Here is a 27,093-nt window from a genome sequence, read left to right as displayed (position 1 = left end):
GGAATCAAGATCCTGGAAAACAAAGCAACACCCATCACCCAGACCAAAAGGTGGACCCAGTGGCATGAGTCTAGCACTCAAGAGGCCCAGATTGATGCTGAGGGTTAGTGCTCAGGGTCTCTGCAAGTTCAAGGCCAGCCAAAGCTACCTAGTGAGATCTACACTAGCTATATAACAAGACCCTATCTTTTAAAAAGCGGAAAAAACTCTACATAATGAATGTATAACCTGCCTGCTTACAGTATGAGCATATCTGTTCCCTGTGATTTCTCACCAACAGATGTATCACATCTGTGTGTGTGTGTGTGTGTGCTAGCGCCCAAAGCCCTCATGTGAACATCATGGCAGACTCAACAGCCAAGTCATTTCCAGTTTCTCATAGTGTGATTGGGTTAAAGCACACCTTTAGTGAGTTAGATTTTCCTTTTCTTTCCCCCATGAACTTATGAAAAATCTTTAAAAAATTTAATTTGTTTATTTACTTTATAGATAGATAGATTTTGTGTGTGTGCATGCACTCCATTCTCATATGTGAAGGTCAGAGGACAGGAGCTGGTTCTCGTTTTTTTCACCACGTGTGTCCAGGAATCAAACTCAGGCCATCAAGCTGGCAGCAAGTGCCTCACCTGCTGGGTCAGCGCTTTGTAGTCCCTGGAGTTCAACCAGGGATCAAACAGGAAGAGCATTGTATGGTTCTTCCACACGACCTGCCACACTGTCTTTAAATCGTTATGTGGATCTGCTTGGTTTGCATAGATTCTCTCTCTCTCTCCCTCTCCCTCTCCCTCCCTCCCTCCCTCTCTCTCTCTCTCTCTCTCTCTCTCTCTCTCTCTCTCTCTCTCTCTCTCTTCTCTGTGTGTGTGTGTGTGTGTGTGTTTGTGTCTATGTGGACTTGAGGCAGGGTCTCTCTTTAGCCCAGGCTGGCCAACAACTCACTAAATAGTCCAGGATGGCCTCAAACTCCTGGAACTTTCCCTGATTCGGATTAGAATCGTGGTCACGGGCCTAGCTTCCCTTTACAGCTATGATCTTAAATTGTCTCCTTGAGAACTGTGTTGGAGGACACTCCCGTGGTGCCTTCTGGGCTCTCCTGGCCTCTACCCACCAGGCCAAGACCCTGGTGCCCTCAGCCTTCCGTGGGTGACTCTTTTGGACTCAGGCTTACTAGCTGCACTAGCTTCTGGGTTGGAAGAATTCTCCTTTGGGGCCTTTTATGGGATCCTACCAGTGTCTGATCAGGTTTGGAGTCTGTCAGAAATCTGAGAGATCTTCTTTTTCCCCAGGGATTTCAAGAACACATGATGTGGCAACCTCAGGACAACCTCAGGACACAATTCTTTCCTGCCCTGGGTGACCACACGAATGAGTTCTTGTGCAGTTCTGGGCATAGAACCCACGTCTGTCTGTGTAAGTGGAGGTTTCTCTCCCATCTGCCAGTTCCTAAATAACCATTCTGAGGCTTAATATAATTACAAACACTGGTCTGTTAGCTCAGGCTTATTATTAACTAGCTCTTACAATTAATTAACTCATTTCTATTATTACATATTTTATTGCAAAGCTTGTGGCTTGTTACCTCATATCTTTCATCTCCAGCAGTTGCTGGTGTCTCCCTAACTCCTCTTTCTTTCTTCCTGTACCTCTGTTTGGATTTTCCACCTAGCTATATTCTGCCCTGCCAGAGGTCAAAGCAGCTTCTTTATTACTCAATGGTAATAAAACATATTCACACCATACAGAGGGACATCCCATATCACTTGTGCATTTGAAGCAAGCACTCTGTCACTGAACTACATCCCAGTCTCTGCGTTTTTCTTGACTAAGTCCTGTTTTCTAGGCATTTCCTTTCCCAATGCCCCAGTGTTAGCCCATACATAACATATGTAACAAGCTTCCGTGTCGCATGCCTTCAGTCCCTCTGCTCTCAGGGTCTTCAGGTTTCTCCATCAGCTAAGTCTTGATTATATTTGGAAAACCCCTGTAAAGAGAAGTCCCCATGCATCTGTTTAAGGGGTATCAAGAATTTATTAAGATATAAGAGGGGGGAAAATACACTCACAAATACAGGATATAGTAAATCCAGTTGCAGAGTCCTTGGAAAGCTGGGGACCAATCTCACGCTGCTTCACATTGCCTGACCTGGACTTTACCACCCAAGTGAGCTCGTCCACCCTCCCTCTTTCCTTATAAGAGGTCACATAGGCAGACAAGAAGCATCGTCTCTATCGGACCAGATAGCCCAACATGGGCAGAGCAAATACCCACTACAGATCCCTTCATTTCTCTGAGTCTGTTTCCTGTGGGGTAGAGACAACCCCTGTCTTATAGGGTATGGCATTGGTGAACACTATTCCCACCTAAACCTCAGCTCCTACTTTGACTAAGATAGTTGCAGAGAGCTCATGCATTTACTGCTCTGTCCTGAACATCCCACTCACAGAGACTGAGGGAGGACAAGAGCAGCCTGGTTGGGAGGGTGTGAACAGAGCAGGGATTTTTGAGTGTTTCTGTCATGCCAAAATAGGTCAGATGACATTTATGAGTAAACAGGAAGCAGGGGACGTCACAGTGCAAATGGAGCAGCAGAAGAATCTATGGAGGATTTCTAGGTGCTCTGGGTTTGTTTGGAGCAGTTAAGGGTCAGGTGGGAGAGCAGAGGAGCGGGGAGAGGCAGAAACTGGAAGGATAATGGACGGATCTTGCTGTAGAGCTGCCGTGTGGGCAGCACACGTAAGGAGAATGATCATACACAAATAAGGGCGTTAGGCCTTCACCAGACACTATGTCAGCACCTTGGTCCCAGTTTCTTCAGGTTATTTATTTAATTTTACAATTTTTTCTATTGATTTTGGAAACTTTTAGTCCCTACTACCCACTTTTTGTTGTTGTTGTTTATAGTAGACAGGCACTGATCTCATCATGATGGCCCCATGTGGCCTCATCACCTCTTGAATTTCTGACATCCCTACCTCTAAGTACCATCACCCTGGGGACTTATTTAAATTCTGAGTCCCACTGTTTTTTTGTTGTTGTTGTTGTTGTTGTTTTTTGGAGACAGGGTTTTTCTCTGTAGTTTTGGAACATTTCCTGAAACTCACTTTGTAAACCAGGCTGGTCTCGAATTCACAGAGATCCTTCTGTCTCTGCCCCCTGAGTGCTGGGATTAAAGGCGTGCATCACCACCACCTCGCCACAAACATTCTTTCCACAGCATGCAAATATGCACATATTTACAAATAATGAAAATATATGAATAATGTGGCCTGCTTAGCATTACGAATATTCCTGTGCAACTTCTGCGGCTATCATACACTCATAAACATTCTCAGAACGCAAAGGAAAAGGGGGACATCGTATGAGATGTGGTAATTGTCCTACTTGCTTTTCTATTGTTCTGATTGACACCGTGACCAAGGCAACTTCTAGCAGGGAGTTTATTTGGGGCTTGAATTTTCAGAGGGTGAGAGTCCATGGCCATCATGGCGGGGAGCATGGCAGCAAGCAAGCAGGCGTGACACTGAAGCTGCAGCTGGGAGCGCACATCTTGGGATACAACCACCAGGCAGAGAAAGAGATGCAGGGATTGATGTGGACCACAAAGCCTACCCCAGTTATCTCCTCCAACAAGGCCACCCCTCATAATCCTCCCTCAATCCATTCCACCAGTTGGGGACCAAATAGTGAACTATATGAGCCTCTAGAGGGGCCATTCTCATCCAAACCACCACGATAATCAATGGCAGACTTGTTTGTGAGAAACAGAAACAGATGGGTTCGTTAATTCTCATCTTCTCTTGTTTCTGCCACTCACATCCTTCCTGCACTCTGAAAATGGTGTCTCTCTCTCTCTCTCTCTCTCACTGGTATCTGAACAATTTGCGAACCATACTGACACTCAAAGATCACGTTTTTGTTTTGAGGACACAGGTCAGTAGGTAGAGGAGTGTCTTCCTGGGGCCTGAACGGCGTTAGGCAATGGAGCAGAGGTTAGGGTTGTTTGATCACACAGTGCCAAACAAATACCAGCTCCCAAGTGATGGAGGCTGCCTGGTACCATACAGCAAATATAAGGTTTGTGGGTTGTGATATGGGGGTTTTCTAAAGCACCAGGCCATGCGGGGACCCCTCGTGTGGCATTGCCCTCTGTCTTTTCTCTGAGCCTTCTGTAAAGCACAGGCAAGAATTAACCTGAGTCAAGCAGACCACACCGAGTCCCTGTCCCGCCCTTCGCAAGTGGGAGCCAGCCACTGCCTGCCTCAAGTCTCAGTTTTCTCATCTGGAAAGTGGGTGTCATAGCAGAATTCTTCTCTAGGGCTGAGTCTTAGTTAGGGTTTCTGTTACTGTGAAGAGACACCGTGACCATGGCAACTCTTATAAAGGAAGGCATTTAATTGAGGTGGTGGTTTACAGTTCAGAGGTTCAGTCCAATAGCATCATGGCAGGGAGGATGGCGGCACACAGGCAGACATGGTGCTGGAGAAGTAGCTGAGAGTCCTACATCTTACAGGCAGCAGGAAGTCGATGGAAACACTGGGTGGTATCCTGAGCATAGAAAACCTCAAAGTCTGCCCCACAGTGACACACTTCCTCTTACAAGGCCACACCCACTCCAACAAAGCCACACCTCCTAATAATAATAGTGCCACGCCCTATGAGATGCTGGGGGTCAATTACATTGGAGCTACCACAGGCTGTCAGTGCAGATTACCCCCTAGCATTTGTGGGGGCAGGGCAAAAGCTCAAAGGGAGCCTTGACTGCATCCGGTGCCTCTTTCCTTCTGCCCTAACTTGTTCGGCTACATGTGGACATCAGAACTCCTGTTTCTGAGGCCTTTCCACACTCCCTCATCCTCATCCCTGAGAACAGCCACCCTTGGCCATCCTGCAGGCCTAGGCTTCCAGAGACTGACTGCCTGGCAGGCTCTACCCTCAGGAAGGTCAGATGTGAGGACGAGGTCATAAACAGACCTGAATTTGAATTTGGGCCCTAAGGTTCCAGGTGATCAAAATATTATCCAGAAGGTGGGAAAGGAACTTAGGAGGAAGGGTGGGGAATGGATGAATCCCTTTTGGACACCCACAAAATCTACTTTGGACCCATGGACTTCTTTCGGTTTTTTGAGACAGGGTTTCTCAGTAGCTTTGAGGCCTGTCCTGTAACTAGCTCTTGTAGACCAGGCTGGCTTTGAACTCACAGAGATTCACCTGCCTTTGCCTTCTGAGTGCTGGGATTAAAGGCGTGCACCATCACTGCCTGACTCTCTTTTTTTTCCCTTAAGATAAGGTCTTACTATGTAGCCCTGGCTGACCTGGAATTTGCCATGTTAGACTAACCTGGAACTCACAGAGATTGACCTGTCTCTACCTTCCAGAGTTCTGGGATTACAGGTATGTGGGTGTTTATTACTACATTTAACCCCCATTGATGCTTTAAAAACAAAACAAGACAAAGCAAAAAAAAAAGTCTGCCTGTCTGTATTGTGGTGTGTGTGTGTGTGTGTGTGTGTGTGTGTGTGTGTGTTACAGTATGGTATGTGTGCATGACTGTGGCACATGTGTGGAGATCTGTGGAGTCAGCAGTCTCCTCGCACCTTTATGTGGGTTCTGGTGAGCAAACTTGGGTCACCAGGCTTATGTGGCAAGTGCTTTATCCACTGAGTCATGGCACTGGTTCAGACGCTTACTCTATGGGGAGGGTAACCAGCGAGGGCCCCTCTGAGGCAGGTACTCAAGTTCTAAAACTATTCCACACAGAGATGGACACATTAAATGTTCAGTCCATGTAAGCAGCCACACTACACCCGGGTGTTACTACTGTCAGAATGAGAATCGGAGGGCTGATCATCCCCTTCAGAGGTGTGTTAGAAATAGAAGAGATAGATATGTCTACCCTGTTGGCCTTTGGACAAGGTGAGGAGACCTTGGCGGCAAAAAGAACAGGCAGCCTACCTGCCAGAGAAGCCTACTTTGCCCCCTGAAGGGTGTAACTACCAACACCCTTGACAGGTGCACTTGACAGGCTCTGTGGAGTTTTCTCCTTACAGAGTGACTAGTCAGGGGCTTTCTCAGAGATTAATAAACAGAAACCAAAAGCAGTCGTGTCCACACAGAAAACCCTGTTTACGGGTAACCTAACCTGTACATAAACATTCTCCAGCAGTCTCTGTGTATCCCCAAGAGGGGACTTGCCAGGGGACAGAGGGGGAGTTGGTGCCTAGAGAGGGTGAATGACTTGGTTAAGGCAGACCAGAACAGCTCTCTGGTGCCAAAGACCACACCTCTTCCATTGTTCTAAGATGCTGATTCGGCGGCGTGACTCCCTCTAGGATGGAGCCTGCAAGCCTTCCCAGGAGACTCCCAGTGATTTCTAAGCAGCCCTGTTTGCAGGAGGATTAGGACAGTGTTCAGCTCCAGGGAATTTGAAGTTTATTCTGCTCCTCCTTGCTGGGACCCTTGGGCAAGATTCCATTCTCACGGCCCTGTGCCCAGTGACTGTGGAGAAGAAGGCCTTAGCTGTGGCTCTAGGTGGCATAAATGCAAGGCCTCTTAGGGACTGGATTGCCTGGTGCTGCGTTGTGAACGACAGATAGTGGCATTCTGTCCCCAGTGACATCTGCAGGTAGTTCAGCCTTCTTAGCCATCCATCTAAAAAGCTAAATCTTAAGTCTTAAGTCTCTGGGAGGTCATTGATTTCCTCTGCATCAGTTTCTCCTTGCCAGTGTGTGTGCCTGTCACCCTAACCCCGTGGGCCTTTGGACAAGGTGAGGAGACCTTGGCGGCAAAAAGAACAGGCAGCCTACTTGCCAGAGAAGCCTACTTTGCCCCCTGAAGGGTGTAACTACCAACACCCTGTCCTTGACAGGGACTGTGGAGTGTTCTCCTTGCAGAGTGACTAGTCAGGGGCTTGACCTGGCCCAAATAATTCTTGTTGTATTAGTGCTGGGGATGGGTTTTAGACACAGGTTCTGTTCCTGAGCTCAGGACCAGTAGCTTTTTTTCCTCAGTGAATGAGTTCACCTAATCATGGGTAGGCCAGGACAGTCAGGCTAAGACAGCTTGCACCAAGAAAGACCCTTCACTCAACGGGTTTCATTGGGTGGGGATCCCAGCAAGCACTGGCTGAGAGTGGGACATGGGATAAGGAGGAGAAGCCTACATAGTTTAGTGAGTGTGTAAGCTATGAGCTACCGGAGCTCAGCACCACAGAAGACTTCTGAAAGATAGTGTAGAAAGGCTGACTATTCATCTACCAGTTTTGGGTCCTGCTTGGCATTGGTTAGGAACTTTTCCCAGGGCCCTGAACTCCCTGTGTTTGTAAAGTGGGAGGAAGCCTCAGGTGCTGGCAGTACCTTGAAGTAAGCAGCGTGAGCAGACGCCTGCCGATGGGGTTCCAGTTGGCCGGCAGCTCAAGGATTTGCAATAGAGCCAGCCCTTCTTGGTCCTTCTGGGCTAGGATTAGGGTTAAACAATGCTCTGAGCCACTGGATAGCCATGAAAACTTTATTGCTTCAAGACCTTTACATGAACGTCACTGGCACCGCACTTAGGCACATATATAAAAGGCACAACTTATTATACAAATTCAATCCTTTGACGCAGGCACTGTGCAGCCACTTCCCAGGATCTCTCCCAGCGCCGTGGGTGAATTTCAGGGGCAGCAGCTGCACTTGTCTGAGCCCCCTTTGCAGATACAGCCCCGGGCACACTTGGCACAGCCTGGAGGGCAGCAAGGACAGCAGCCTGAAAAGGTTAGGCGATGGACAGGTGAGCCATGGCTCTTCACTTCCCTGTCTCTCCTACCCCTTAGAAGACCTAGGAAATGAGACACCTATAGCGGGGAATCCCTGGGCCGAGAGATGGGACACTGTGCGATTTGAGAACAGAAGGAACCTCAGAGGGTTCTCCAGGGCCATCAGAGCCCCAGACAAGGGGTGGGCATTTCAAAGATCACAGCCACAATAGAAATATGATTAGAAGTCAGGGCTCATGAGGCCAGGCCCAGGCTTTTCCTTCTTCCTCACTAGACTGGACAGAACCTATTCCCAACCCCCTTGCTGCTCCAAATGCCATGGATATCCTTACTGCCTCGTGGACTGCAGCCCAGGGTATATCTGCCCCAGGTATCTACTTGAATGTTATCTCAGATTCCCTCCCGATGAGAAAAAGGTTGCCAGAATCCCTCCACTGCCCAGTTGGGGTGGATAGGGAGAGCGAAGGGCGGGGCTGTTCCCACTCCCACCTGGCAGAGTCCTGGTGCCCATACTCACTTTTGCGGCAGGTTTTACACTTGCAGGTTGTGCATTTGCAATTGTCCCCGCAGATGCAGATCCCTCCTAGAAGAGAGGGCAGAGACTGGGTGAACACCAGGCTATTGATCTTGGAGAGTGGTGAGACAAGAAGGTGACCCCAGTGCTGTGGATGGTCCAGTGGTTCTAGAGACAGGCCATGGATAGGGACTGGGGTGGCAGCATCAGCTCAACCCGGGTTACTTGTGGAAGTGCATCTTCCTGACCACAACCCTTGCAACAGAACCCTTGGTAACTCTGTGTAGGGAAAGAATCAGTAGTTTAAAAACACAACACATCAGGTACTGATGTCCGATCAGGCTTGAGGCCTAACAGACAAGGCCAACCCCAGCAAGGCCAAGGTGCCTGTGGCAACCAGCAAGGACTTTCACAGCCTCGTTTTGACAAGGCCAGACAGAAACCCCGGATGGAAAGCAGAAAGGAACACAGGAATGGGGTAGGGGGAGACAATACCTTGCCTTTGTTTAATAAAAATGACTCGTACTTATGTATCTTTCTAAACTCATACCATCCATCATGTTCAGGTTCAGAACACTAGAACTGTCTGCATCTTTTCCAGGTTTGGGGGACAGACCTGTGCTGTTAAGGGTGAAGGATGCTCTTGAAAATTTTAGATGGCACTTTTCAAGGCTGAGAAAGCCCAGGATGGTTCTGAAGCCTGATCTCCCTCCTTCTGGCCAACATACTTCCTGGCACTAAGCAACCTAGATTGGCTTTGAATTCGGGATTCCCATACACACACACCTTAGCCTGCTGAGTTCTAGAATCACAGGTGAGTACCACAGCTGGATTTTACTGACTTGAGGTCGCAGCTAAGCCTTTAAGTCCTGGTGTATGCAAGGATTGGTAATTTTAGCCCCTCCATAGATTCCCTAGTAGGCAAGCAACCCAGAATGAGTAACCTCAGTTTGCAAATGTGGAAACTGAGGCCTATAAATCAAATGTGTTAGTAAATGAATGACAACAGAGGACCAAAACCAAGTGTCCAGGTTCTGGGCCATCGCTCCATTCCCTACTCTGGTGGCTGCCAACTAGGGATCTACAGCTAGAAAGACTGTTTTCAAATTCTTCCCTTGCTATTTCCTGGACCAGTGTATCAGTTTCAGCAAATCTGGCTGGAAGCCAACAGAGTGGGAGCTGCCCAAAGGTTGCAGATCCAGGACAAACCTCAACCACGGCGCCTAAGTGAAAAAGTTTCCAATAGTCCCACATCCTGCCTGCAGAACACAAGGACAAAGTTGTAGGACCCCCAGTAGGCCTCCTTACTCACCAGACATACATGTGCATTCCCCAGGGTCCATGGTCCAGGTGTGTGAGTGGCTGAGACAGGGAGGCTGAGGCAGCAGCAGCTGGAGGCTCCCTCTTTATAGTTGCGTAGGTGTGGACTGCAGCTCACCCCACCTCTCCCTGGGGCCAGACGCCCTGCACACATCCCAGAAAGATGCTCGGGGCTAGGAGGTGGGGAAGGCAGGTGGCTGAGGGCACAGGGCAGGTCAAGCCCTTTGTGAGAGCCCTGCCTGCTTACCTACCAGCGGGCGTGTCGAGGAAGCAGTGTGAGGTTCCAGTGACTCTCAGTGCTCAGGTTGTTAGCCACGCACATCCCACTACACAGAGTTACCTGCAGCTCTGTTCCCGCTCTACAGAGACACTCCTGCCCAAGCTCAGATCTTCATTCTCTTGCATGGCTGCTCCTCAAAGCCTTACCATGGATGAGAAGGTGGAAAATCAGGGGAATGTGCCCACCCAGACTTGGAACCTTTCCTTTTAGACCAACATGGAGTGGAAGAAGCAAGAGAAGACCTCGCAGGGGCACTTAACCAGCCCCAACTTCCATTCCAACCCTGTTCTTTGATAAGACAGTCACCTACCTTTCAGTGGGATGCAAAATTCCACATAGATGATAGGATGCCCATAGCTGCAGTGAACTGCTACAGTGAACCAGTGAACTCCCTTTCTTTCTTTCTCTCTCTCTCTCTCTCTCTCTCTCTCTCTCTCTCTCTCTCTCTCTCTCTCTCTCCCTGTGTGTGTGTGTGTGTGTGTATGCTCATGTGTGTCCGTTGGTAAGATGTGTGCACACATCCCATGCGATTCTCTCGGCTATATGGTTGTTCATGTGCTAAAGCATCTCCATACCTGCTCAGTGTCTTGTACAAGGGTTTGTGGATATGGAATGCACAAAAGAATGAATGGATGGATAAGTCCTAAGAAATAACAAATGACTGCAGACATGAACTAGAAAGTGAACTAATGAATGCCGGAATAGTGTTTGAGTCCCCTTCAAGTGGCTGTAGCATTCAGTAAAGAGACAGCATGCTCCCCGGCTCCAACTTCCTCCCGGTTCTCAGCTTGCCTCCATCAGTCGAGTCCCATCCTGACCCAGGATGCTAGAACTGAGAATATCTAGTGGGGAGAAGACTTCACATCATGGGCATCAGAAGGGCAGGTACCAAGGAAGAAGAAGTAGTGATAATGACGTGGGGGTGCAGAGGTGGTCCCTGAAGGCATCCGTAGTCGAGTAGCGGGCACGTCTTCACTCTCTGCTTTCCAAGAGCCTGCACTGGGCTGAGTGTTGGGGCTTTCTGTGCTGATTAAAACCAGAGCTCATGGTCGAGAGTGTCGGGAGAGCAGCTCAGCTCAGGAACATGCCTGCTTGGGGCTGCTCACAGCCTTCCTGGACCTGCACTGGGAGCTCATCCCAGTCCATGACACCGTGTTCCCCACATCTAGCAGGTATCAAGGCTGTCAAGGGCCTGGCCCATGGAACAAGCCCAGAGATGGGAAGGCATGCTCTTCCAGGCCATCTCTTTTAGCTCTTCACCACCTGTGCCAGCAACTGTTTCCTCTTCGGATGAATGACAGTGTGTTGTTGCTCAAGGCCAACTGAATGACAATGTTAAAACCTAATCCCTTAATATTTCAATATTTCCCAATTTCTGGGCTATGCAGGTTGAAACACTATGCAACACTTGCTGGCCTAGCCCAGGCTGAACAAGGCTGATCCAGGGCCCGAGAGAGATATACCAGGCTTGTTCACTTCTCTGCCCTTTCTCTGGCTTTCAGCTCCTGCTGGAGGGTAGTGATAGGGAACAAATCCACCCTGAGGTGATTTTATTAAATCATATTAAACCACTAAAAGCATAGCTTTAACCCCCACACAGAATTACAGGTCAGGCTGGCAAGATGGCGCTTGCTGCCAAGCCTGAGGATCTGAGTTTGAGCCTTGGACCCCATGGAAATAGACAGCTGACTCCTGCGGACTTCCACATCTGGGCCATGGTACATATCTCCTGACACACAAAAAATAATGAATACATGTAAATTTTTTAAAGAAATAAACCATGTATTTGGAGAAGTGAAGCTTTAACCTTATGGAATTCCTGGAGCCTCTGAAATCTGAAGGTTAAGTTCTAGACTTTCTCATAGGGTGGGAAGTCCATGTAACTATACAGCATTTTGCCACAGGGTCTGCAATGGCCCTGGCTATCCTCAAACCCTGAATCCACCTGCCCCAAAATGCCGGGGTTGCAGATGTGTGCAGTGCTCTTAACCTCTGAGCCATCTCTCCAGCCCCAGTAGCTCCTGTTTTACACAGCCGCAGAAATGACTGCTGCTTCATGCCTAAGTACATTCACACAGTTCTCTGCCAACAATGAAAGGGAGTGTTTGAAAGGAGTGTCTGGTGCCACCTCTTCTACACCATGAGGTGACTAGGTTCTGACTTCTTTTCCCTTGCAGGTAAAAGTAAACCATATGCTGTTTGTAGCAAAAATGCTACAGGAGTGTCTGGGACTCTGGCCTAGCCTGGGGGTTCCATCATGCCATTATACCAGGGAAAGGTTTAGTATCTTAACATTAGTCCATCCCTGTGTTTGCCCTTCCTGGTTCTCTATGAAAGACCTGTTTATCTTTTCCTCCCTCCCCCTTCTTCCTTCCTTCTTTTTCTTCTGTTTTTGTCATTTATCTTAATTTTTAAAATTTCAAGATGATAATATAGCATTTTTCTCTTTGTTTTCTCCCTCACATACCCACCCCCCACTTGCCCTTAAATCCATGGCCTCTTTTTTCACTAGTTGTTATTGTATACAGAGCTGTATAAGTACATTCCTATATATTCCTAAGTATAACCTGTTCAGTCCGTATAATGTTACTTGCATGCGTGTTTTCAGAGCTGAGCTTTTGGCATTGGACAACCAACTGGTGTGCTCTTCCCTGGGAAAGATAATCTCTTCTGCTCCTAGCTTTCCTCAGTCTCCTACAGTTCTCTGTGTAAACTGAAGCCTCACGGGCGTTTCCCCATCTAGTTTGGTGTATCTATTGTGGCCATTCTTGTTCAGTTTGTGTTCATAAGGCTTAATGTGTATAGCTTCTGATGTTACTAGAAGACAATCTCCCTTCAAATTCTCTGATCCCCTGGCTCTTCCAACCTTTATGCCTCTTCTTCCACGATCCCCGAGCCTTAGGCTCTGGAGGGTTTTGTGGATGTATCCACTGGGACCGGGCTCCACAGCTCTACCTTTCTATTAGTTTTACTTTTCTGTAGCCGTCTCTGTCTATTGCAAAGAGAAGTTTCCCTTGAGGGGTGAAGACGACACTTATCTGTGAGTATAAAGACACATTTATAGATTGTTGTTAGAGACTGTGCTGATTTAATAAATCAGTGGATGCAGATTCCTCTCCAGTAACCATAATTTCACTAGCATTGATCAGTTAGCTAGGTTCCAGATCCAGGCCTGGTTTCCCTTTGGTTTAGCAGTTCTGAAATCTGATTAGAGAGCTGCTGGGTACCACTAAGGTACGCATGCAGCTCCTGCCCCAGTGGGGGTATCGTTGGTGTGGCTCATAGGTACCATAGGGTAGGACTGCTGGGTGCCTCCTTCCTTTGGAAGCTTACACTGTGCCTTCTGCTAGTCTTCAGGGAGGGAACATTCAGGTCCGTTTTAGTTCAGAGGTCTCTGGGTTCTCTTTCTGAAGTGCATGGTGTCTTCAGTAATAAGACTTTACCTTCCACGTCTTGGGGGTAGCCAAGGGCAACATCAACTGGCTGTACGTACTTTCATGGATAGCCCTGGCCAACAACTCAAAAGAGGCCTTCTCATGGCTGGTTTTGTGGCCTTGTTAGGTGGTGTTTGGCTGTTAGATGGAGTGCTGTCAGCCCAGATGAGAAAGGTTCATTTGAATTATATATGTATGTTTAATACACAGAATAATGTGTATTATAGGTTTTTTTTTAGGGTAAATAATAGTATGATTCCTTGTGGCTTTGTCAGACATCCTTATTGTTGTTTTACCTACTCCATCCTTCTGCGTTTGTCTCCCTGCTCCTTCCCTAAAGAACCCCCTTTCCCAGTTCCCCATCAGATCATTTGTATTCTGTTACTCCCTTTCGCCTTCCCACCTCCTGTACTCACCTCCCTCTGCCCCCCTAAGGAGCACCCCCCTTTCCCATTTCTTCTAACAGATCACTTGTGTCCAACTATTCCCTTCTCTACTGCTCCCCAAACCCCTCTCCTGCAAGGGTCCCAGTGTGCTTTCCTAGTTTCTCTAGTTCCTGCATTTCATTGTATGTGCACACGCGTGCACATATGTGGAGGTCAGAGGATAACTTCCGGGCGTTGGTTCCCTCCTATCCTGCGGGAACTAGGTATTGAACTCAGATCATCAGGCTTGACTGCAAGTTTCCCTACCCACTGAACTATCTTGCTGCACCTCCCCCCCACCACCGCCTTTCTTTCCTCTTTCTTTTTTCCTTCCTTCAGATACAGTCTTCCTATGTAGCCTTATTGGCCTGGTACTTGCTCTGCATTACAGCCTGGCCTCAGACTCACAGCAATCAATCCACCTCAAGCTTCCTGGAGTTAGAGGCATGGAACACCATCTCTGATTCTCTTTTATTGTTTGAACATTTGTGTTGCAGATGGAATCTCCCAATGCTCACTAGGCTGATGTGGAACCTGCGATCTTCCAGAGTCCTGACATCACAGGCCTGAGCCACCCCACCTGGCTTGCTGGACCCTCTTGATGTGCTTCTTCCCAGGAGCAGGCTGGAGCCAGCAGTTTTATTATGCTGCAGGTAAACTGGCTTCTCTAGACCACAAGCTTCTCAGGGCAGAGGCTGTGGTTTCTTAAACTTCCTGTTGCCGTGCCCAGGCGCACGGAGTACTTCTGCACAGTAGTTACTTAATAAATATTCATGGTCGATGATGACTAAATGGCCCAACAAATAGAACTGCCTCCAAGTGGTCTTCTCTTGCTTTTGTTCAGATATCCATAGAGTAACTCTGCTCACCAGGAAGAGCTTGAGAGCAGAGTCCCACTGCAAGGGTTCAAATCCCAGCTTTTCTCCTTCTTTGCTATATGATTTAGAACATGACATCTCTGAGCCTCGGTTTCCCAATGGATGTCTGACTCATGCAAATGCTAACCCTATAACTTCTGTCATGAAGGTTAAATGAGAGAACAGGAAGCAGCCTACCAAGCGCTCTGTTCAGAACAAAACTACAAATTAACATAATGACCATTAGTAGCATCATTACTGCCTGCCTATATGATTTGGCAGTTGGTCCAGCCACCCATGGAGGGGAGGGCTACGAATGGAACTCAAGGCCTCAAGGCCTTGGGCATGCTAGGCAAGTACTCAACCACTGAGCCACATTCCCAGCCTTTCCCCATGTGCTTGTATGTTTCAGACTCATCCTTAGATTCTGATCAGGATACCATGAGTAATTTATCTCATGGAGTTTGAGTCTCTTTGATACCTGCTTTTAAGCTCAGCCTAGTCTGAGGACCCTAGTTTGGAGACCATGGAATATAGTTCTTTCTAACTCTCCTAACTACAAGTTCTTTTATTTTTTCCCTTCCTTCCTTCCTTCCTTCCTTCCTTCCTTCCGTCCGTCCGTCCGTCCTTCCTTCCTTCCTTCCTTCTTCCCTTCCCTCCCTTCCTCCCTCCCTCCCTCTTTTCCTTCCTTCCTTTCTTCCTTCCTTCCTTCCTTCTTCCCTCATTCCCTCCTCCTTCTTCCTTCCTCCCTTCCTCCCTCCCTCCCTCTTTTCCTTCCTTCCTTTCTTCCTTCCTTCTTCCCTCATTCCCTCCTCCTTCTTCATTCCTTCCTTCCCTCCCTTCCTCCCTTCCCTCTCTTCCTCCCTTCTTTCCATTGTTTAGGGTGTTGTGTCCAGTACATGCATGTGAGTATTTGGAGCTGTATGCCTGTGAGCATGCATGTGGAGCCACTGGGCAGCTTCCTCTGTTGCTTCCCACTCTGTTGCCTCAGGACAGGGTCTCTGTGAATAGATAACTCACCCTTCTTGCTTGACTGGTTCTTCAGAGAGCTCTGGGTTCTGCCTATCTCTGCCCCATAGTTTTGGGGTTCCAGGTATATGTAGTCCAGCTTCTCATTGTTCTTGTTTTGAGATAGGGTCTCTCTATGTAGCTCCGGCTGTCCTGGGGCTTGCTATGTAGACCAGGCTGGCCTTAAACTCACAGAGATCTTCCTGTCTCTGCATCCTAAGTGCTGGAGTCAAAGCATTCACCACTGTGTCCAGCCCAATCGCCCAGCTTTTTATGTGGGTGCTGAGGATTTGAACTTGTGTCCTCACACTTACACTGCAAGCACTCTTGCCACTAGATCATCCCCCAACCCTAGACTCCTTTTCCTTTTTTATACCTCAACCTTGTGATCTCCTGCCTCAGCTTCTTGAATGCTGGGTTTACAGGTATGTGCTACCATACCTGGCCCTCCTAACTGTAGTGTCTATCTTTTGGGAGGCTGAGTTTGCCTTCTGCAGAGAGCCCTGATAGTGGGTATGTCAGACCTTCTGTGTAGGACGAGGCGTGCGCTGTAGGGGATACAGTCAGAGCAAGCAGGAGCTGTGTGCCGACCACCTGATCTTATGCATCCAGCTCTAGAGGAGCCCCTAGAAAGCAGGGGTCAGCTGCTAGTTGCCAACTGAGGACATGGAAGCCCAAAGAGACCAGCTGACTTGGGCTGGTAGGAGGAGGCATCTGCACCTGGCTCCCAGAACTCACCGCCAGCACCCACACTTTAGTACTTATGACAGGGTACTTTAGCAATCTGGAGCAGCATGACATTACAGAGTGTTTATTAATTCATTTTTTATTGGAGAAAAGTTCACACACACTCAAAAAGCAAAAGGGACAGCATTTCCAGCACCGTCACAGTTACCACCCAGAATGAGCAAGACGCCGACGCCGTCCTCTTGGCTTCAGATCCTTTCATTGGAAGGAACGAAGTGCCACATTTCATGTCTGTAAATAGCAGGGATGTGCTGGTGACTCCCACGGTGACCTTACAGCCAGGGTTACTCACCTGAACTCCAGTGTTAAGTGTTTGGCGGCCACTCGGCTAGCTGGCCCGTGGAGCTCCTGCCTACCCTTCCTCCCACAGGATTCACCCTTGTGGTGGCACCTGGCTTGAGCCACTGCCATCTCCTGCCTAGATTCACATGCCTTTGTCTGTTGCTGTCCTCTTGACCTGTCTCACTCTCTCCGAATGCTGCCCAGCACTTGAGTGAGCCTGCTGACAGCCCATCATGTCATTGTCCTGCTCAAAGTCCTTTAGACGCGACACAGCTCTTGGTTCCCCTGCCAGCCTCTGCTGTCTCTTCTTTGTTTACCATAGCTCTTTACAGTGCCCTCCACCCACCGTGTGTGTGAGTGTGTTTTCTTTTTATGATTATTATTATTTGTTTTGTTTTATTTTCAAGACAGGGTTTCTCTGTAGCTTTGGAGCCTATCCTTGGAGCTTGCTCTTGTAGACCAGGCTGGCCTCGAACTCATAGAGATCCACCTGTCTCTGCCTCCTGAGTGTTGGGATTAAAGAAGTGTGCCACCATGCCTGGCTATTATTTTTTTTAAGAATTTTTTTTTTAAATGTACATTGGATTTTGCTTGTATGAGTGTCTGTCTGACGGTGCCAAATACCCTGAAACTGGAGCTACAAACAATTGGGAACTGCCACGTGGGTGCTGGTAATTGAACCCAGGTCCTTTAGAAGGGCAACCAGAGCTCTTAACCACTGAGCCATCTCTCTAGCCCCGTGTGTGTGTGTGTGTGTGTGTGTGTGTGTGTGTGTGTGTGTGTGTGTGTTTTCTTGCAGTGCTAGGAACTGAAGCCAGGCTTAGTTAGGGAAGCATTCTACCAGTGAACCCTCCTAGCAACCGTTTCCTGTTTCTTTCTTGGTATGTATTGCCATTAAATAATCTGTGTATTTCACTTATTTGCTAGACTAGTCTGCTGTCTCACTCCTTGTCCAGAGTGAAGTCATGTTACAGGGATTTATTCCCTCCTGCGTGTCTCGAAAAGCAGGGTTGAGTACAAAAAAGATGGTCAGCTCCTTCATCAACCTTTTATGAACACACAGGAAGTATACATAAGGATGAGTTTTGTTATGACATTTGCATATAAGTATAAAATGCATTTTGATTATATCCACCCCATGACTCTCTCTTGTCCCTTCCTGTTGATTCCCTCCTCTTCCCAGCTAGGCATCCTTCCACTTTCATGTCTTTTTTTTTTTCAACCCAATGAGTTCAATTAGGGCTGCTAACAAGAGCTTGGGTGAAGGGTTATTGACAGGAGTATGGGCAGCTGCTTGTGGCTATAACACTGAAGAAGAACTCTCTCTCTCTCTCTCTCTCTCTCTCTCTCTTTCTTTCTCTCTTTCTCTCTCTCATAGTAACCATTAACCTGCCTAAGATTCTCAGGGAGGGGTGGAGTCTCATAAGCTTCTCAGTTCAGCATCTTGAATAAGAGGTATATACCATCACACCTGGATCCCATCTAGGTTTTATAATCTTAAAATTGATTTATTTAGTTGTGTGCGTGTGTGTGTGTGTGTGGTTGTAAGGTTATGTAGTTACATGGTTATGTTCACACATGCATATGTGCCATGGGACACGTGTAAAGGTCAGAGGACAACTTTACAGGAACTGGTTCTCCCCTTCCACCATGTGAATCCCAGCGACTCAGCTAAGATGGCAAGCTAAGACTTGGTGGCAAGCACCTTTATCTGTTGAACTTTCTCATGGCCCCTATTTAGTTTTCATACTTTTTTCTACATATAAGTGCATACATAATATGCACACATATTGTTTTATATATTTTTTTATATTACCTAAGTATAAACCAGGCGTGGTGATGCAACCTATAATCCCAGCACTCAAAGGCAGAAGCAGGGTGATTAAGGATTTGGGCCAGCCTGGCTCCATAGAGACGCTATTTTAAAAGAGAAAAAAGTGCACAGTGGTACTGCCAATGAGGATCTTGTCCTCTGCTGTTTTCCTCTGTTGCCATGTGAGGCCCATCAGTGACGATGCACAGAATGTGTCTGTAGCCATATGTGACGAACAGAGATGGAGCCAGGGCTGGAGAAAACTGTGTCCTTTTGAGAGTGAAGCTGGTTTCTCCTCCCAAACTATGTGCATCCTCAAATGTGCCCACAAATTCTGCTTCTCTGGTCCCAGGTTCTTTTCAATGATCCCTGGCAACGAACCCCACAACCAGCACACAGCCAGCCCCCAAGGAGGAAGATGGCCCAGTGCCGGGAACTGTGGAAACCAGGCCAGGGGTAATTAGTAGGCACCCCGTTTCATGCCCTGTGCACCTGTACACTCTGTAGCTTCACAGGGTCCCCAGGGCGCCGTGCTCTGGTTAATTACACAGAGCCCAGCTCCAGAGCTATAATTCAGTACCCGCTGGGCAGGTGAAACCCTCCACTTTGCACACAGCCCTGAGAAAGGATGAGTAAGTCTAAAGCTGACAATTACCCACACTCATTGCCCATAGCAGGAAAATGGCTGGTCCAGTTTGGCTATAAGCCCAGACCAGAGTTCATTAGTGGAAGGAGTCTCCTTCCCTCCTTCCCTCCTTCTTCCTCCCTCTCATTTCTTGTTCTTCTTCCCTTCTACCCTTCTTTCATCAATTGTTATAAACACGTTTAGGGCGTAGTCTGTGCCAGGCTTTAGAGTAACTCTCTGGCCTGGGCAAGTGACCCAGGCGTAGCTCCATGGTCTTATGAAGGGTCAGAACCATGTTTCCCAGCCCTCAGAGAATGAGAAGGGCAGCCATGAATAGTGCACAGGAGGGCAGGGTGCCCTTGAACCACCAGAAGGCAAATGCCTTGTTCAATACTATGCTTCACCCTAGTGTTGGCCCTTCATTTGCCCATCTGGATAATTTCTCACTTCCTTGTGGAATGTGGGAGATAGACTAGGGGGTTTTCAGATTGTACATGCTCAGAGCACTGGGGACTTTGGGGTATAGAACAGGAGCTGCTGGGGTGGATATTGCTCTTATCAGGCCCACACTTTCCCTCTAAAAACTTTTTATGGAAAAAAGAAAGTATATTTAATAAATGGTGCTGGCATAACTGGATATCAAAATGTAGGAAAATAAAAATAAATCTATATCTATTACCATGCACAAAACTCAAGTCCAAATAGATCAAAGACGTCAACATAAAGCCAGTCACACTGAACCTCATAGAAGAGAAAGTGAGAAGTACACTTGAATGCATTGGCACAGGAGACCACTTCCTAAATATAACCCCAGTAGCACAAACACTAAGAGAAACAATTAATAAATGGGAACCTCCTGAAACTTAAAGGTTTCTGTAAAGCAAAGGACACAGTCAACAAGGCAAAACGACAGCCTACAGAATGGGAAAAGATCTTCACCAACCCCACATCAGACAGATCCCCAAAACATGCAAAGAACTCAAGGAACTGGTCATCAAAAGAACAAATAATCCAATAAAAAAAATGGAGTGCAGACCTAAACAGAGAATTCTCTCAGCAGAGGAATCTAAAATGGTTGAAAGACACTTAAGAAAATGCTCAACATCCTTAGCAATCAGAGAAATGCAAATCCAAACAATTCTGAGATTCTATCTCACACCTGTAAGAATGGCCAAGATCAAAGACACTGATGACAACTTATGCTAGAGAGGTTGTGGAGTAAAGGGAACATTCCTGCATTGCTGGTGGGATTGCAAGCTGGTACAACCCCTTTGGATATCATTACGTCAATTTCTCAGAAAATTAGGAAACAACCTTCCTCAAGACCCAGCAATACCACTTTTGGGTATATATCCAAAAGTTGCTCAATTGTACCACAAGGACATGTGCTCAGTTATGTTCATAGCAGCATTGTTTGTCATAGCCAGAGCCTGGAAGCAACCTAAATGCCCCTTGACTGAAGAACAGATAAGGAAAATGTGGTACATTTACACGATGGAGTACTACACAGCAGAAAAAAATAATGACATCTTGGAATTTGCAGGCAAATGGATGGAGCTAGAAAACATCATTTTGAGTGAGGTAACCCAGACCCAGAAAGACAATTATCATATGTACTCACTCATAAGCAGCTTTTAGACACAAAGCAAAGAAAACCAGCCTACAAATCACAATCTCAGAGAATCTAGACAACAATGAGGACCCTAAGAGAGACATACATAGATCTACTACATGGGAAGTAGAAAAAGACAAGATCTCCTGAGTAAATTGGGAGCATGGGGACCATGGGAGAGGGTAGAAGGGGAGGCAAGAGGAAGGAAGGGGATCAGAGAAAAATGTAGAGCTTAATAAAATCAATTTTTAAAACCTCCATTTTAAACAGTGTGTTCCCTCACTGCCTTCTCACACATGGTGGGAGATTTTATTATTGTTTGATTTCTTTGAGATAGTCTCTTTTTATGTAGCCAGGATAGCCTCAAATTTATAATCTTCCTATGTTAGCCTCTAGAGTGCTGGGATTACAGGTGTGTACCATGTCTGTCCCATAACACTTATTTATGGATGGATGGGTAGATAAACAGGCAGACAGGCAGACATATACAGTCTTCTACATAGCCCAGGCCGGCCTCAAATTTGTAATCCTCATGCCTCTGCCTTCCGAGATTACAAGAATGCACTATCCCTGCAAGCTCACACTGTCATTCTTGCTGTCTAGAAGAGAGGCAGTAGCTAGTGGGAAGCTGCCTAACAAGGCTGTTGCCTTGTCCAGCATCCCCTGGGGCACATGTAACCGATGTGCACCTGCTGTGCCAAGTGGATGGAACATGTAGACGTGTGCCGTTCTCGGTTCTCTTAGTTTTGAAAATTACTTTTTAAATGATGAGTGTTTTTTAAACAGAAGAATAGAGAGTTAGACACAGATTCTCTCAATGCTATTGAGTGTTTGCACCTTGTTTCAGTCATTTCTGTGCTTCAGAGGAACAAACAAGAGGATGGGAACCCTGTATGATCACTTCTGGTCTTGTTCCAAGCCAGGGGCCAATTGCACAAGTTAAATGTTGTCCTGGCTACATGCCTTTTCCTACCTTTAGCACATATGTGCATACCTATAAAAGTGACATACTTGGCAGGCTTACCGGGTCTCTAAACTTTACATGAAATCATTTTCTGTTTGGATTTTTATTATTTTTGTTGCTTTTTATTTTTATTCTTTTGTTCAGCATTTTGAAACTTCATGCTTTGAATTGCTTTCACGGCATATTATTTGACTGTTTCCTGGCTTTTCTTCACCCCATCGGGGAACATTTAGCTGTTTCTGCTGTTTACCTTGGTAAACACTGCTGCAGTGAGCATCCATGCAGGCATATTTCCATGCGTAAACTATGTTTGGGTCTTTCTGCATCTAAAAGTGGATTTACAGCTTTGAAGGGAACATGCTGACTTGACTAGATGTCCAGGCTATTTATTGTGTTCATGAGCAATGGATGCAAGAATTCATTTGCATTAGAGTATCCATTGCACTGGGGTATCCATGTTCCTGGGAGCATATGGGATTGTTAGATATATGTGTGTGCATATACATAGTGTGTGTATGCATATATATATATATAGTGTGTGTGTGTATGTCTATATATAGTGTGTGGTGTGTATGTGTATATATAGTGTGTGTATGTATATATGGTGTGTGTATATGTAGTGTGTATGTGTATAATAGTATGTATATGTGTATATAGTGTATGTATGTATATATAGTGTGTGTATGTGTGTATACGGTGTGTGTGTATATACATAGTGTGTATATATAGTGTGTGTATGTATGTATATATACACTACAAGAGTAAGTTCTCTTCCACCCTGTGGGACCTGGGGATTCAACTCAGGTTGTCAGGCTTGATGGCAGGTGCCTTTGCCCCCTGAGCCATCTCACTGGCCATGACTTTTACACTGTTGACAACTAATTTGTGTGTGAGGCTGTGGATGGAACATATATGACAGATAGTAATTGTGTCCCTTTGGTTGTTCATTTGCTGATGACTGCCAACCCTGCATTTACAAGATTGGGGCCCATTCAAACTCAACTCAGTGATCCCTCATTCTGAATTCTATATTCTTCATTCTGTATTTTTGCTGTCTGGGACATAGCTCTAACTGGGAACACGTTATGTCATTTCTCAAATACTATACATTTTTTAATATTATTTTTTAAATAAAAATAAATATTTTTTAAAAATAAGTGTCTCAAATATGAGTGTTTCACCTATGTGTATACACATGCATAATATGTGTGCCTGATGCCTCTAGAAGTCAGAGGAGAGCACTGGATCCTCAGGAACTAGAGTTAGGTATGGTTGTGAGCTACCATGTGGGTGCTGGGAACAGAACCTGGGTCCTCTGCAAGAGCATCAGGTGTTCTTAACTGAGCCTTCTCTCTAGCCCTGACACATTCTGGTTTCAGATATCTTACACATTTAGGAGACTCAGAACTGACCTTGAGAGATGAGAAAGGTGGGCTTCTTGGTGCTGTCTAGAAGGTCAGTCGAGGAGGTCATGGAGAGAAGGTCAGCATCCTCAGGCATCGAGTCTTGTGCAAGCAGTCGCTGAGCCAAGGGGTCAGCAGGGGTCAGCAGGCAAAGTGCACCTTAGACCCCTTGCTTGGTCTCATTCACATAAGGTCATTAATTCATGACAGAAAGGTTTTTTCCTCTTGATTTTTCGAGACAAGATTTCTCTGTGTCACTCTGTAGACCAGGCTGGCCTCAGACTCACAGAGATCTGCCTGCCTCTGCCTCCTGAGTGCTGGGATTAAAGGTGTACATCACTACCTCCTGGTGCCTTTGCTTGTTTTTCAATACTGGAAATTGAACCTACGGCCTTGCACAAGGTGGGCAAGAGGCTCTATCACTGAGCTACATTTCCAGCCCTTTAATTTTTATTTTTTGACAGTGCCTTGCTAAGTTGTCCAGGCTGGCCTTGAACTTTTGTTTCTTTTCCTTCCTGAGCAGCTGGGACTACAGGCCTGTGTCGTCAGGCTTAGCCCGCTGTAAGACGACCTCGCTTTCATAATGCCTCTCGCTTGGGGAGGACTGGCAGGTGCAGGCTTAGCCCGCTGTAAGAAGACCTCGCTTTCATGATGCCTCTCGCTTGGGGAGGACTGGCAGGTGCAGGCTTAGCCCGCTGTAAGACGACCTCGCTTTCATGATGTCTCTCGCTTGGGGAGGACTGGCAGGTGCAGGCTTAGCCCGCTGTAAGAAGACCTCGCTTTCATGATGTCTCTCGCTTGGGGAGGACTGGCAGGTGCAGGCTTAGCCCGCTGTAAGAAGACCTCGCTTTCATGATGTCTCTCGCTTGGGGAGGACTGGCAGGTGCAGGCTTAGCCCGCTGTAAGACGACCTCGCTTTCATGATGTCTCTCGCTTGGGGAGGACTGGCAGGTGCAGGCTTAGCCCGCTGTAAGACGACCTCGCTTTCATGATGTCTCTCGCTTGGGGAGGACTGGCAGGTGCAGGCTTAGCTCGCTGTAAGAAGACCTCGCTTTCATGATGTCTCTCGCTTGGGGAGGACTGGCAGGTGCAGACTAGCTTTTCAAAGCAAGATCGTTCTAGAGCTCCTGAGTTCCAAGGGTGGTGATGCCCCCCAGACCTTCTCCTTCCAACTCTGTGTAGAGATGGGGTGCCTGAGGCCTGGAGACGGGAAGCACCTGTGCTCTCATCCACCTGTGGCCTTTGCCCAGTGAGGTGATGGTTTAGGGAGGAAAAGGGCCCAGAACCTTGAAATCTCTCAGGAATCTCTGTGTGTGTGGCCATTTGAAGACTCAGCTACTGAGATTATGCAACTCTAGGGAGGGGGGGAGCCCACAGGGTACAAAGAAGAGAGTTTTATGGTGTAATTGGGGAACCGAGGCACTATTGGCCAGCATCACAGAACTAACTGTGAAATAAATCAGGATCCTACCACACAGTCTTCCTCCCCTTCCCTCCCTCTCCCTCTTCCTCTTCTCTCTTCTCCTCCCTCTCCCCCTTTCTCTCCCCTCCATTTTCCTTCCCTCTTCCTCTCCTTCTCTCCTCCCTCTCCTCCTCCCTCTCCCTCTCACCTTTCTTTCCCTCCCTCTCCCCTCCTCTTTCTTTCCCTCTCCCTTTCCTCTCCCCTGTCCCTCTTCCCCTATTTCCTTCTCTTCCTCTTCCTTTCTCCTTTCTCATGCCTCTCCCTTCCTCACTTTGAATTTTACACTCATTTCTTTTTTTTCTTTCCTAAAACAGAAACCTCACCCCAGGACCCAGAGCATAGGAGCTCCCTATACGCCATCACTCACACCCAACTTCACTTCCCTGCCTCGGTTTCCCATCGACAACAGGAGACACAGGTGTCTGGGGGATGTCTGTCAACACCTTCCCCTTAAGAATCTTGCATTTGTCTGTAACAAGGTGACCAAAGCCACTTTTGAAGGAACCTTCGTTAACTGTTAATGGTATATAGGAGACACTTTTTGCCTGCTTTTTTTCTCCACCAGGGAAGGGGAGAGTGGGCCGGGCAGCTTAGGTCCGGCAGACCTGGCAGCATGCTCGCCAGATTGCCAGAGTACCAGCCCCGTTTCTGATACCAGGATCTGCAGATTTGAACTGGTCAGCAGAGGACAAGGCTCAAACCATAGAGCCCTTACCCACTGTTCAGGGCTGGCATTGGTGACTTGGACCTTTCTGTACTCGTTATTTGTTGATTTGCCCAGTATAAACCGTTGGCCCTAGAAAATTATCAGATCATCTTCAACTATTGTTAGGAAGGAAAACAAAAATCCAGAGACAACCAGATGGTTACAAGAGAGAATGATATTAATTAACGTCTGCGCTCACTTCCTGTCATGGAAAGGGTTGACGACAGAGCTTGCCTCACCTCTCAACACCGAAAGGGTTAAATGACCCTGGAAGCCCAGCCTGAGAACTGGGAAGGGTGGCCAGGACAGCCCAGTCCACCCTCATTCCACAGGTAAGCCACTTGACCTCAGTTTCCCTGCTAATAAACTCAGCTAATCACACACCTTTCTAAGGGTGTCTCTTAAGGATAATTAGCCAGTTTTGACAGTGCACTTTGAAGAAAATTGCCAAGAGGGTGCCCTGCTGGCCTGGAATTTTCCTTGGTGCACATATCAAACAGAAGAGGATGGCAATGCACGGATTCTGGCCCCAGGAGTTCAGCCCTACCTGCTAGTTGAGTTGGAAGAGCAGAGGGGGAGGGGCTGCTAGCCCGGCCTGGGCCTGTCCAGATAATGAAAGGCACGGCCCTGCCTTTGATGCCTGCCTGCAACGCTTGTTAATTTTAATGGAAGCGAGCAGAGGGCTCTGCTTGGCAGAAGAAGACAGGTGGAACCTGAAGAGAGTCAGTGCCGGTTCAGTTTGGATCTCCTTTGACTTTGAAGTCCTTGGCCCGGTGCTGGAGTTACAAGCTGACTCCTGGCTGTAGGCCCCGTGGGCTGGGGGCAGTTGAGGAACCTGAAGGACCCTTGCTCTGCAACTCAGTCAGAAACAGCCAACCCTGGTTCCGCTTCGGAAGTCACCTTAGAACGTCACCTTAGAACAGTCTCCTGAGCTGGGCAGTTTCTGGGGACACTTTGAATGAGACTGTCACGCCAGAGTGTCCTCGGGCTAGGTAATTAATGTAGTGAAGGAGGCAGAGCAGAGACAGAAGTGTAGCTCTGTAGGAACGTCAGCAAGGCTCGGGGTGGGGGGGTGGTGGTGTCAATCTCCAGCTTGAGAAAAGGAAATGCTATAAAGACAGAAGGCAGACTGATCCTGGATCTGGGTAGCATACCTAAGCCCCCACTGGGGATTGGGCTGTGAGGGTCCCTGCTGCTGGCTCTGCTAATTTTACAGAGCAATCAGTGGGGTGTTTGGATTTTGTATGGGATAAAGAAATTCCAACTTTGAAACACTGACGTAAGTTATTTATTTATATATATATTTCAGTGAAACACGGTCTTGCTATGTAACTCAGGCTGATCCGAATCCTCCTGCCTCAGCCTCCTAAGTGCTGGAATAACAGATGTCCACCACCACACCCAGCTACTATTATTATGTTTTAATATTCGTCATGCGAGCAAGCGCATGCCCAGGCCACCACTGCTCACGATGTCCTATTTTATGAGTTCTGCCTGAGAAGCGTTGGTTTGAAATGTTTCATTTCAGTTTCTGGTTACTGTTGTGTGATATTTTGATCACATACTGACAATAAAGTTTCCTTTGAGTCAGAGGGTCGAGCTAATCACTTGTTGGGCCAAAAATTATCTCAGGGCCTGTACCTCGAGGCCTGTAAGACAGAGATGGCTCATGTTTAAGTGAGGATGAGACAGCAAAAACTAGGTAAATGCTGATCCAGCCAGGGGAGAGTTTGGCTGCCTCTCATTGGCTGGAGGTACCCCCCCCCCATCACAGGATGTCACTGAACCTATATAAGCTGACGCTCACAGAAATAAACTGAGTTCCTGCTTTGACTCAACTCCCTATAGTGTCTGATTGTCCTGCTTTGTGGGGCTGTGGAATGGGCAGATA

The 27,093-nt window shown here is 47.3% G+C and overlaps 1 protein-coding gene and 1 long non-coding RNA gene across 2 annotated transcripts; one reads left to right on the top strand and one right to left on the bottom strand.

Moving 5' to 3' along the window:
- Positions 1–1,281: 1,281 nt before the first annotated feature.
- Positions 1,282–27,040, top strand: LOC146890250 (uncharacterized). The gene is made up of 3 exons (XR_014999142.2): positions 1,282–1,407; positions 14,221–14,376; positions 24,811–27,040. It is a non-coding gene; the product is annotated as an uncharacterized LOC146890250 (long non-coding RNA).
- Positions 7,487–9,666, bottom strand: Mt4 (metallothionein 4). Its single transcript, XM_048428684.3, has 3 exons — positions 9,577–9,666; positions 8,268–8,333; positions 7,487–7,740 (listed from the first exon to the last, which is right to left on the bottom strand). Exons 1-3 carry the CDS (start codon positions 9,605–9,607, stop codon positions 7,649–7,651), a joined length of 189 nt encoding a protein of 62 aa, XP_048284641.2. The 5' UTR covers positions 9,608–9,666; the 3' UTR covers positions 7,487–7,648.
- Positions 27,041–27,093: the final 53 nt, after the last annotated feature.

Source organism: Myodes glareolus, chromosome 22, assembly GCF_982192425.1.
Source record: "Myodes glareolus chromosome 22, mMyoGla1.1, whole genome shotgun sequence".
Classification (NCBI taxonomy): domain Eukaryota; kingdom Metazoa; phylum Chordata; class Mammalia; order Rodentia; family Cricetidae; genus Myodes; species Myodes glareolus.
The sequence above is the reverse complement of the archived record's forward strand: the minus strand, read 5'-3'. Positions and strand labels throughout refer to the sequence as shown.